A 12,378-nucleotide genomic window follows, 5' to 3' on the forward strand; every position below is an offset into this window, starting at 1 on the left:
GGTAATAGTAACGCAGCTTCATTCTGCTGACTGTTCCAGGGACACCAATTAGACTTGACGTTTACTCCTGGTTTAGAAATAGACCCGGGGGAGCTAACCCCCCTCGGGGCCTGACGCGGATAGCCTCGGCCTTGGACCGAGGGCCGGCCACATTGGGCCACATTGCCAAGGCTGGAGACTCGTTGAGTGTATCAGAAAGACATCGATATCAGAAGAAAAGGTAGAAAAGGAAAGAAAGAATAGAAAGGAACCGGCAGTTCGCTATGTAATCACACCGAGGTAATTTATGATACACCCGGAATACGACAATACGACAATACGACAGCTCCAAGTGGCGTCAACCCCGCAAGTCATCCAGTTCCTGCCACTTTTGCCATTATAAAACTCTCTGCTTCCCCCTCTCTTCTCTTCAGTGATACCCCTTTCCCCCATCATCATAATCATCATGTCGCTTTCCACTACTATCAAGACTCCCAATGTGACATACGAACAGCCCCTCGGCTTGTAAGCTATACCCCCACCCCCCACCCCCCACCTTCCCAGAGCTACACTAACACCTTGCCAGGTTCATTAACAACGAGTTCATCAAGGGTGTCGAGGGCAAGACCTTTGAAACTCTCAACCCCACCAACGAGAAACCCATCACCTCTGTTCACGAGGCTACCGAGAAGGATGTGGACATCGCCGTCAAGGCTGCCCGTGCCGCCTTCGAGGGTCCCTGGAAGCAGGTGACCCCCTCGGACCGTGGCCGCATGCTCACCAAGCTTGCCGACCTCTTCGAGCGTGATATGGAGACCCTCGCCTCCATTGAAGCTCTGGATAACGGCAAGGCCGTCACGATGGCCAAGATCGATATTGCCAACGCTGCTGGCTGTCTGCGCTACTACGGTGGCTGGGCTGACAAGATCACTGGTCAGACCATTGACACCAACCCCGAGACCCTCTCCTACACTCGCCACGAGCCCGTCGGTGTCTGCGGTCAGATCATCCCCTGGAACTTCCCCATCCTTATGTGGGCCTGGAAGATTGGTCCCGCCATTGCTGCCGGTAACACCGTTATCATCAAGACCGCCGAGCAGACTCCTCTGTCTGGTCTCTATGCCTCGAAGCTGATTGTCGAGGCTGGCTTCCCTCCCGGTGTCATCAACGTTATCTCCGGTTTCGGCCGTGTCGCCGGTGCCGCCATCTCTAGCCACATGGACATCGACAAGGTCGCCTTCACTGGCTCTACCCTTGTTGGCCGTATGATCCTGCAGGCCGCCGCTAAGTCTAACCTGAAGAAGGTTACCCTTGAGCTCGGTGGCAAGTCCCCCAACATCGTCTTCGATGACGCCGACATTGACAACGCTATCTCGTGGGCCAACTTCGGTATCTTCTTCAACCACGGTCAGTGCTGCTGTGCCGGTTCTCGCCTGCTGGTCCAGGAGGGTATCCACGACAAGTTCATCGCTCGCTTCAAGGAGCGTGCTGCCCAGAACAAGCTCGGCAACCCCTTCGAGGGCGACACCTTCCAGGGTCCCCAGGTCTCCCAGCTCCAGTTCGACCGTATTATGGAGTACATTAAGCACGGCAAGGACGAGGGTGCCACCGTCGCCATCGGTGGTGAACGCCACGGTAGCGAGGGCTACTTCATCCAGCCCACCATCTTCACTGACGTTACCCCCGACATGAAGATCGCCCAGGAGGAGATCTTCGGTCCCGTCATTGCCGTCACCAAGTTCAAGGATGAGGCCGATGCCATCCGCATTGGTAACAGCACCAACTACGGTCTCGCTGCTGCCGTCCACACCAAGAACGTCAACACTGCCATCCGCGTTTCCAACGCTCTCAAGGCTGGGTAAGTTACAACTCAACACTGGTACAAACAATTAATACTAATATTCGTGCAGTACCGTCTGGATCAACAGCTACAACCTGATCTCCTACCAGGCTCCCTTCGGTGGCTTCAAGGAGTCCGGTCTTGGCCGCGAGCTCGGTTCCTACGCCCTGGACAACTACACCCAGGTCAAGACGGTTCACTACCGTCTGGGTGACGCCCTCTTCGGTTAAAAAACATAAAAAGTAATCAAATAAAAACCGACGCAAATGATGATACATGATTGGAAATGTTCGTTTTGTATAAAATACAAATTGAAGGGCTTGGATCCTACCTATTTTACTCTGCTGTAGTATCCTGTAGTATAACGTTACTGGTGGGAACCTAATGTGCAGTACCTACCCCTCTTATCTACCGAGGTACACTGTACATGTATCCGTGAAAGTAGAACCTCAATAGAGTATAATATCATTCTCACTGTTGAATCTCACCGAATCCAATCAACCCTAATTGTCCATTACTGTTCATGTAGGGTCGGACTTCATTGCGAAACATCCCGCGCGTTTCGCCGGGTTAATGTATGCCGCTCGGGGTATCTCACCCCGAGAGACTTGGTGTTGAACAACTCAATAGGCTGGACATTGTTTTATTCTAGAAATATTAACGTGGGGCATGCACATCATACAGGGCTTCATATGCCAATATTACCAGAAACAGAGTTATACACATGGGTATTGGTGGTTTCATGCAACGGTATGTACAGAGTATCTACATGGTTCTGGGTCTAATTTACATCTCCAATCATAGCTTGGATTCCCCGATGGTAACTCCGTTTGGTAGCTCTAGACCGACTGGGAGCCCGTTGATGAACTTGTCGGCATATGCTGTCCCTCGCTTGGCTGCGAGCTTCTCTTCGATGTCTCGGTACATGTCGTAACTGGATTCATTAGTTTTGGAGCTCGGGTCAGTATGGGTATGCTGGACTTACGCGTTCATCTCTTCGATTGTGAGGACCTTCTTTGCGTCCTCGACTTTGTATGTGGGGATATCCTTATTGACGGAGAATCCTATAGATCGTCAGCACACTGCACCACACCCTGCAATCGAAGATAGTCACTCACCGATTCTCTCGTTAATATTGTATGCTGCCTTTGCTGCTGCGGCCTGCACACGTGTGGCGCGGGGCAAACGTACTGCCTCATAAACAGCCAAGGCCTGAGAAATATCTCCGTTGAAGTAGCGCTTGTTGAAGAGGATTCCAAGTGCCGCGGCATCCTCAATAGCCATGCAAGCTCCCTGGCTCTGATGCGGCATCATGGGGTGACCAGCATCGCCGAGGAGACAGACGTTTCCTCGCTGAATGTAAGGGTAGGGATCATGGACCCAGAGGCGCCAGGGCTTGATCTCTGTTCCTATCTTCAAGTGCTCAAAGACTTGACGGTCCAATGCCGGATATGGGTTAAGAAGTTCCTCGACGGGGCGGTCCTCGGCACCCCATGCCTGTGTTGAGTAGTCGCCTTGCTCGCGAGGGAAGAAACAGTAGTATGACAGGAGCTTGCCGCCGTTGCAGGGAGATAGCACGATCTTGTCCCATTTTCCTTCTTGGCCGCCCCAGTATTCCAATGCGCTGTCCTTCGAGTAGTCGACTAGTCCGAGTCGGACTGCTTCTTCGGTGGTAACATTTGTATGAAGACAGCTTTGATCGGATGGACGCTTTTCAGGTGTAATCCCAAGGATACCACGAACAGCGGATCCGATTCCGTCAGCGCCGATGATTAGATCGTGTTGTACTTCTTCTCCATGCTCGAAAATGATCTTGCCGTTCTCCAGATCGATATTCCGACACTGTATATTCAAGACAGATAAGTACATATCAAATTTCAATCAGATGTATTGTCAACTTACGCGGTGGTTCACTTTGAGTGTCGCTGGCGTACCCTCGCCTTCACCCAGCGCCGCATCCTTCAGCATAGCATGCATGTATTGTCGGTGGAACATATTGTAGACGTATCCCCAGCGTTTCTCATAGTCGTCAAGATCGTAGACACTGACTGGCTCACCGGTCTTCCAGTCACGATTGATAAGCTTCTTCAAGACGACAGGGTCACCCTTGGCAACATCGATGTTCCACTCGTGTAGCCAACGGGTTCCGTTGGCTGCGCATGAGACTGAGGCACCGACCTCGCCTGCAAAATCCGACTTCTCGTAAATGGTTACATTGTGTCCGGCCCGGCGGAGCGCAACTGCGACACACATGCCGCCGATGCCACCACCGACTACGCCGACGTTGAGACTGCGCCAGCCTGACATAGTGTGTTGTTTGTCTGAAATGGAGAAATGGAAGAAGAAAGATTGATGTAAGAATATTGGATAGAAGATGAAGTGAGAGAGATGAAGATGCACTCGAGACGTTCTTATGTGTTCATCGTCACTTATCTATACATCGGGTCGGATGGCGCACTGGGCGGAACCGACAGCGGGCCGCGCACGCTTACTGTCGGACCGCTTATCATCTTCTCTATACTTTGTTGTTCTGTATACTTCGTGGTCTTGAACAATGAGCACAAACCGTTCTTTATCTACCTGATCTGTGCGTTTGTCTTATCTTTGTCACCAAGCCACCCACTATAGTAAGGCCAATATCCAACCTAAGAACCTCACAAAGAACCGGACAAAGCCTATTGTTGTCTTTTAACAGTATAATCCCTGGCCATCAGTTGACTGCAACTGTATAAATTGCTTCACTCCCATCACCTTTTAGCTAATCACTCAATAACATCTGTTAAAATTCCAACCTAATCTAGTTCACAATATCCGAATCAGATTCCACCATGTATACACAATATGAATACTTCGTGCATGCTCTACGAAGTCAAGTTAACAACCTAAGACACTACCCAGGTCGTCGCCATAACCCAGAGCATCATGATTTTCCGGACTCTGGCCGTTACCCGGACCATCGCCTGAGGGTCATTGAGCAGCTAGAAGTGACTCGCCGCGAGATGAGTGGAATCATGGCTACTATTGATTTGTCCAAGACTGTGGACTCCACTGATCTCCGAAATCTCTGCACTTTTATTATGCCAGTCCTGCCCTTACTGATTAGTACTCTTAGATGCACCGCGACAGAAGACCATAAGGTTGCCTTTGACCTCGCGCGTATTCTCACCCGCGCAGAGATAGTTAACAACTGGAGCTAATTTTCCTTTTTAGTGTTTGAAGTGGAGTTTCTTTCAAATGTCAGACTAACATAGATTCCATTGAATGAATACTCCAATTAAGGATGACACGGTGAAGGGGAGCCCAGAAACGGCCGCTTTTGACGCCGTTTTAAGAAGCTCCACGGCGTCACGTGCGCCAAAGCCCACGGACAACCCCGTTTACTGCCTGTACTTAGGGTTGGCCGTGCCTGGTGCCTAGGCCTATTGATCGACCGATGTGTATTCGGCCCTATCCTCCTTCACCCTCAGTCACCCTCCTGGCGGAGGGGAGCTATTTTTGGCTTCCCTATTGACCGTTCTGCTTCTCTAAGTTTCTATAAATATCGACCACTATAACCCTCGACCGATAGTCCTCCCTCGCTCTCTAGTAACTCCTCCGGCTCTAGGGCTAGGTTTCTAACGGGTGACCAGTGGATTTTATATTATTTGTTTTAAGCTATGAATGAGTGAAGCCAGGTGATGCGTTAGGCAGATAGTGAGGTCTATCCCCGACCAATAACCGGTAAACTCCGTTGTATCCTTGTTCAGCTCGCGGTCAACTTCCTAACCGGTCGAGTCTTGGCAATAGCAACCCCAGCCTGGAGATCTAGATCATAAGTTACATCATTTTATATTGCTCTTTGTCTGTACATCCACTTATATATTAAGGGTATATAAGCATAACTTCACTCTAATTTCCATAGTCGGCGGTTCCAATCGCCTGGGATTCTTCATCACTAAACAACTCCTTCAACAGAGTTAAAGCGGCCATGAATTCTCCATCAGTCGCAATAAAGAGATGCCACCCTTGCGACTTTTATTAACTCACGATCGAGACATTCAACGTTGCATCAATGCGGTGTTCATAGGCTTTCCGTGTCGAAATCGTAGGAGTGTCTTGGACTGATTCACCCAGGAGAGACGAGGGGTACTTATAACAATATTCCATTTTTCCCCATTGCAACGCACGCATTCTAACCAAGAAGTTGGATTGCTTCGGGAATCCAGTCTGCATCTCAGACTTGACCACATCCATACCAGCAGCATCAAAAATGTTCTTGAGGTCCATATGACTGGTAGTCAAGGGGTAGTTAGACAAACGATTCAAATGGATACTAGCGCTTATAATAAGTTAATCTCAAGCAGAAGCATAACCTCTTCGCGGTAGTTCAGACATGTTTCTCAAAGTTCTCTGGCTGGGCCTGAGCGTCGATCAAGCGTTAACACAGCCGCAGCCCCGCCCTGATGCGGCTCAAGCGTTCTCCCCCCTTTTACTCGAGTTTTAATGCAAAGACAAAGTATGTTCCTTCTCTTTCTATAGACACCTGCTCAAATCCTGATGGCGGCCTCATCCAGAGCACATGAAGGCATCACGAAAAAGCTCAAAACGAAAATATGGCCGCCAGGCCCCGAAGCACTCAGACCGGAGAAGAAGGAAAAACGTCACTTCCCCGAAGTCCCTGCCGAGAGCTCTACCAGTGCCCCAGTACCTAAAAATTCGCTAACAAAGGGAAAACAACCAGCTGAAGAGAGTTCTGCCTACTATGAAGCCGGTGGACGTACTTTTCTGACTATACCGAGGAGCAAACGAGATTATATATTGAAGCCAGAGAAAGAAGATCAGGGGGAGAACAAAATTTCTACCGGCCACGAAGACGACAATTATGAACAGGGATCGAAAACGAAAGGCAAACAGAGAGACGCAGAAGAAGACTTGCCTCCTCGAATCATCGTCACGAGCGAACCATCTAGGATATCGGATGACCACCGAAGTTTTGACAGCTTAGAGCTACGCTCGTTGGTTTCTCGCGCCACACTACCGTCAAGCAAGTCTTTCCGCGACTGGCCTTTTGGGGGGTCAAACAGACAGCTCGCCAGCTCCTCCTCTCACGAGAGTCTCTCAGGATACCCCGAGATACCGGCTTCGAGAGGCCTACCGGTCCCAAGGAACTATTATACAAATGCATGGAAATTCTCTCAAGGTCTTGAACAACTCCGCAGTCCCCTTGTGGAAGCATCGCAATGCGGTGATACTGTTACTCTCAACATCTTGATCGATAAGGGAGCAGAGATCGACATGCAGTTTGCACACGGGCAATATGGCAGCGCTCTCGTTGCTGCGAGCGTTGGTCAATTTCCAGATAATGTGAAAGTCCTTCTCGACAGAGGGGCAGATGTCAATCTACAGGTCGCTCACGGGTTATATGGCAGCGCTCTTGTTGCTGCGAGTTTTAGTCAATATCCAGAGAACGTAAATGCTCTTCTCGACAGAGGGGCAGATGTCAATCTACAGGTCGTCCACGGGAAATTCGGCAGTGCTCTTGCCGCAGCTTCTGAGAGTCCACGTACTTCAGAGTCGGTCAAGATATTACTTGAAGCAGGGGCGGATGTTAATTTACCACTCTCGTTTGGTAGCTTCAATGATGCAATGTCGGTGGCAGTATACAGCAGAAATGCTACAGCCATCAAACTTCTATTTGAAGCAGGGGCTAAAATCTCACCTCTGGTAGCAAGCTTGATACAGAGAGCAGCGTCAAATGACTCGGCTTTTTGCAATGTTCTCAAAGGCATGGCATCTGAATACACTTACTCTCCGGAAACTTTGAGGCTAAAATTCTATTGCGAACTTCCGTCATTGGCAGCTGATCGCGATGGTACTGAATGGTTATTCAACATGGGAGTCTTGATAAGGAAAAAAGACACCGTGGAGTTTGCAACTCTCCAAGATTACCTATCTCGCTCATTTGATACAACCGGTCTTGACTTGTTGCGGGGGATCATCAGAGCCCTGGAAACCCCTCTCAATCTCTACTGTTAGTACGCTTCAACGCTTCTTTATTTCGTTTTCTGATACAAAGGTCCCACTAGTTGATAGTACCATGATGATTCAAGTGCTTGCGTATGGGTATCGGGGATCTATCTCTATAGAGAGTAGCACTTCCACTCCAAACCTGCTCGAGATTTTCAAATGGATTTGCCTTACTGTCAGAAGGCCAACCCCCGGACTTATAGGCCTTTCAAGCTCGACAATGGAAACCATGAGGTTCGGCCTTCCAGAAACTCATTACGACTTGAGACCTATACGGCCTCTTTCAAAGTTCTCCAGAGACAATTGTTGCTGGCATGGTCTTTTCAGCAAAGCTGTCATTTCCCCGGCCCCAGGGCTTGGACGCCAAACCACAAGCCGTGGATTAGAGCTTGATTTTCTTCGTATGCTCCAGCTTTCGGCAGTCGAATATCCTGTTTTCGTTGAATCTGGTCTCATTCTTATGGGTTACTCAACTGCTCTTGTCCCTATCAAAGAAACAAAAGATGGAATGATATTATGGCATCTTGAAACCTCCCGTCAGGATTCACAATTCAAAGTCTCCGACATCAAAGCAACAAAGAGAAACTGGCTGAAAGCCAACAGTCTTGACTACTTGCAGTCAAAGAGGGCGCTAGTAGGCTGGTGTTCCGAGGCAAATATCCTTCTAGGTACGGATCGGCTCGCTCCCAGCGTTACTTGGTCCAATGCGAAGGTGAAAGCAACCACATGGCACTGGAAAGGGGCCAATCTTCAAGTTCTGGCACAGTCTGCTGCTCCGCTGCAGATGGGTGGACAAATTGGATTTTCCTTCGACCGAGTCCTTAACACTGTCCAATTCGACCCCTCCCAGAATTATCTCAGATGCTTGAGAAATGGTGTCATGGAACATACCGTACTCTATGATGTCAGTACAGAAAGGGCATGGCTAGTTCCTCTAATCTGTGTACTACACCATATGCTCCTAGTTTATTCGGAGGGTATTAAGAACGAGCATCGCGTTAATCATGCACCGAAGGCTACCATATCGGGTCCTTCTGCGTCGTTCATGACACTCAGCGATAAAGGTAGCTTTGTCCTGGAACGCTCGGGGGATGACTCGCTTACTATTCGTGAGATTGTCATGGGGCTTTCGGCGAATCTATCCAAGGCATCATTGCACAAGCCAGCCCGTTCTGAAATCTACGGATATGAGTTGATGGATGTCTTAATGGGGTCTCCCCGGTCTGAGTTGAAGAAAAAACGAATCAAAAAAGAAGGTCTAGCCTGGTCATCTCTGCTGGATGGAATTAGCTGCTTGTTCTGTTCTGACCTGGGCGAGGCAATTGTTGGTAGAAGAGTGCCAGACCTCTCCTCGCCATGCAACAATTTGCCAATCGGATACAACTTCATGGCTGCATCTATGCAGAGTATCGAGAGCCTGTCTATGACGCATGGCGTTAACATTAAATCAAACTTCCGTCAGCTATCGCGCGCTCACTTCTGGCAACTTTCCGGGTCTCCATTTCAAAGGTGCCGACAGGATTGTCAAGGTGACTGTTGGAGATGCCCTGACTTTTTGCAAGTAGTTCAATCAGCTCGGCCTTTTGACAAAGAGCAAGACAATATTCTTTTAGGTCACTGGAAGGGTGCTTTGGTCTTTGGTGCGCCGCTAAAGGGGAAAATGGTTGAGATGACTACTTTACTTACTGTCTTCACAAAACAACCGATGGAGACCAATATTTTGAGGATGAAATCTTGGTACAGGCGAAAATATCAACTCCAGTCGGATATCGTCTCCGAGTCTTCTAGAAAGACTCGACTGGAAAATAACAGGACCCTTATTATTTCAGATTGAGGATTCATTCAAAATACTGAATAGCGTCTCGTGTATCTCGTGCTTCTATCATTTCTTCGGCTCGTTAATTTTAATGCCATTCAAATCCATCGTAATTAATTCAAGTCCCAGCAAGTGCATTGACTAATTTATGGCTCCGGCGGAATTTTTTGTTCGTTACAACCTCAACGAGGCCGCTGGTCTAGTCTGTTCGTGAGATAGCTTCGTCGTTTATTAGGAAGGCAAGATCCGGAACGACCCATTTCTTGGATACGCTTCAGTTATTAAGATTACTCTTTGTAAATTGAAGTTGCATAGTAATAAATAGACATGTCAAACGTAATAATAACTGCCTGCTAGCCTACGTAGAAATTTCTAGACCGCGTGTCTCTAATCCTTAATCAAAAAGTCCCCGTTTAACTCACAGACCGAAAGCGGGGTAGAAGGGGGGGAAAAGAAGAGAAAGTACGTCGACAAGAGGAGGAGAGGGCGAGCGGTCTTTTATAGATAGACGGCAGGTAGGCAGGGGGACGGCGGAGGTAGGCAGGCGGTCGGGGACGGCAGAGGGGCGGTGCAATAGGAGCGGTTTCTGGCGCCCCGCTCACCGTGTCAATTAATACTCGTTTTCTTCTTTTCCAACTCAATAAGTCCCCCTTTAGTTTCGTAGATAATCCTTACACGTAGTTTGTTTATTGGTTGCTTAAGTCGCTTAAGCTGCCCGAGCTCTGACTGCAAGATTAGCAACAGAACCAAAACATAATATCAGTTTATTGGCGACTCTTAATCTTATCAATCTTTCGTTATATTAATGGCAACATATTATGAGAGTCTTGCCTATAGAGATCTGTGCGTACGTGCTCCTTCATGCGTGTAGATTTGTTTCTGCATACCATCGTGTGTAGAACGGAGCCTTGTCCTTTTAGCGCGGGCTTTCTTCCGTTCTTGTTGTCCATCCATCCTCGATTCGTTCGGATGCAATTTTGCCATTAGCATTGAGCGTACGTATGTCGTGTGGAGATAGTAACTCGAAAAATGCCCGAGGTCTTATGTATACCTGTCATAAAGCGTGGTTGGTGTCGCGTAAATCTAGACAGGATGCCTATTTCTCTACTACGTCTGATGGAACTGACGTGAACGGGATAATTCTTTCCGTTTCTTCCTCGGACAAGCCGGGACAACTCTAGCCTCCCCACCCCGGAGTTAACGAGATTACTTGTTCCTAGGGGCAGACAAGGGCATTTAAGTGCACTGAAGAGATGCACTAGTTGGTCGTTAGAAAATAATGCTAGTAATGTTGCATTAGTATAGTTCCTGTGGGAGGGTAGGCGTTGGCTGTGGTTCAGGGGTTTATATCAGACCCCTGTGTTCCGGTCAAGGCTAGATAATCCTTTATTATGAATGTTTTCAGTGCGAAGGAAATGTTCCTGGTAACTTAAGCCACATTCCTGCCGGAAATCACACGGTGGAACTAAATTTGAGGGGTTACAGCGCAGTGGTGGAGAGTACGCACTCTCTGCTTATTCTACCTCGAAAGTAGCCACCTCACTAAGTAAATCGGCCAATAAAAGACAGTACAGACCTACTGGGTTTTGATTGGCACTGTGACCCAGTCGCTTCTACAACGCTATAATCGTTCTCTTCGGACTCCGAACATGGTTCCTCTGCAACCTATATTCAACAACTAATTTCAAGACAGAAGTAGGTTTGATTGGGGCATATCTCGAACTAAATCTTAGACGGGTCGCTCGTAGGACTATAGATTGCATGTATCGAGTCTGGTTGTAAAAGCATGAGATATCACAAACTCGCCGCAATCCTTGGCTACGGTCGTCAGCCGAGAGGGATTTGAAGGATCCATTGTGGTCTTCTCATTAGCTGGGGGATAGTTTCAGCCTTTCGACATCGCAGGGCCTGGCCACATCACCATCCAACCGCACGTGGATGTTATTTTTTGATGCAGGGACGCAGAATTATAAAGATGGCCGACCAAGCGCTGTCATGCCTGTCATGGGGGAATCAGATTTCATGAGGACTAATTCTAACCATGAAGTTCCATCTCTTCGCGGCCACCTTGGCTTGGGCGGCACATGCTATGGCTGCGCCCTCCATATCCAAAGAGCTGGAAAAGCGCTATCCAACGGGCTCTTTTACTCTTCTTGCCTACGGTGTTGCTAATTCAGCGGTCAATGTCTTTTACTCTGATGGTAATCAACACTCACCCAATGTATTTTGGCCCATGTCTAACCCAATACTTAGGACTCGCGTATGTTGGCGACGCTTCTAAGTGGGAGGGATCGGTGACTACTGACGTTACCTGTAGGATTCTCGTTTCATTTCTGGTCCTTTTTTGGAAAGAACGTCTGTTAACTCCTTATTAGTTGCCTTCACTGATACCCGGCTGTATGCTACTGCCACCAACACGGATATCACCCTGGATGATGACACGACCCTCTACATCCGTCCTACTGCCAACCAGATACTAACTGTGGGGTTCACTGGAAATGATATCGAGACTCCTAGCGATGCAGCAGCGGATAATTTTCTGTTTTACGGCAGGTATCTCATGTGGCAAGATGAGGGTGGTGCTCTGAGTGATTCCTTCCGTCTCAAGGAGACAAATGTCACCGGTATTTACCAACTCTACTGGGACACTTCGATTCTTTACCCGCCTGGGTTTGTGTCTCCGGTTGTGAAGTCTTCTGTTTGAGAGAAGTATCGGATCATCCCTTCTTGGAGACAG

At 48.5% G+C, this 12,378-nt stretch overlaps 5 protein-coding genes across 5 annotated transcripts; 4 read left to right on the forward strand and 1 right to left on the reverse strand.

The window, feature by feature from the left end:
• Nucleotides 1–445: 445 nt before the first annotated feature.
• On the forward strand, nucleotides 446–2,049 carry PENARI_c011G08111 (uncharacterized protein; the record flags this gene model as incomplete). Its single annotated transcript, XM_022632670.1, has 3 exons — nucleotides 446–504; nucleotides 566–1,837; nucleotides 1,890–2,049. 3 exons carry the CDS (start codon nucleotides 446–448, stop codon nucleotides 2,047–2,049), a joined length of 1,491 nt encoding a protein of 496 aa, XP_022487537.1.
• A 568-nt stretch (nucleotides 2,050–2,617) lies between these two features.
• Nucleotides 2,618–4,126, reverse strand: PENARI_c011G12018 (FAD-dependent oxidoreductase; the record flags this gene model as incomplete). The annotated part of the gene is made up of 4 exons (XM_022632765.1): nucleotides 2,618–2,753; nucleotides 2,805–2,883; nucleotides 2,938–3,661; nucleotides 3,722–4,126. 4 exons carry the CDS (start codon nucleotides 4,124–4,126, stop codon nucleotides 2,618–2,620), a joined length of 1,344 nt encoding a protein of 447 aa, XP_022487673.1.
• A 521-nt stretch (nucleotides 4,127–4,647) lies between these two features.
• PENARI_c011G02501 (uncharacterized protein) lies at nucleotides 4,648–5,016 on the forward strand (the record flags this gene model as incomplete). The annotated part of the gene is made up of 1 exon (XM_022632527.1): nucleotides 4,648–5,016. The coding sequence occupies one exon, from the start codon at nucleotides 4,648–4,650 to the stop codon at nucleotides 5,014–5,016; it is 369 nt and encodes a 122-aa protein (XP_022487560.1).
• A 1,339-nt stretch (nucleotides 5,017–6,355) lies between these two features.
• On the forward strand, nucleotides 6,356–9,390 carry PENARI_c011G06517 (ankyrin repeat domain-containing protein; the record flags this gene model as incomplete). Its single annotated transcript, XM_022632631.1, has 3 exons — nucleotides 6,356–7,829; nucleotides 8,179–9,282; nucleotides 9,335–9,390. The coding sequence occupies 3 exons, from the start codon at nucleotides 6,356–6,358 to the stop codon at nucleotides 9,388–9,390; spliced, it is 2,634 nt and encodes an 877-aa protein (XP_022487626.1).
• Nucleotides 9,391–11,682: 2,292 nt separating this feature from the next.
• Nucleotides 11,683–12,345, forward strand: PENARI_c011G00661 (uncharacterized protein; the record flags this gene model as incomplete). The annotated part of the gene is made up of 3 exons (XM_022632480.1): nucleotides 11,683–11,842; nucleotides 11,895–11,954; nucleotides 12,017–12,345. 3 exons carry the CDS (start codon nucleotides 11,683–11,685, stop codon nucleotides 12,343–12,345), a joined length of 549 nt encoding a protein of 182 aa, XP_022487668.1.
• Nucleotides 12,346–12,378: the final 33 nt, after the last annotated feature.

This window comes from Penicillium arizonense, assembly GCF_001773325.1.
Source record: "Penicillium arizonense strain CBS 141311 chromosome Unknown PENARI_contig011, whole genome shotgun sequence".
In the NCBI taxonomy this organism is placed as follows: Eukaryota; Fungi; Ascomycota; class Eurotiomycetes; order Eurotiales; family Aspergillaceae; genus Penicillium; species Penicillium arizonense.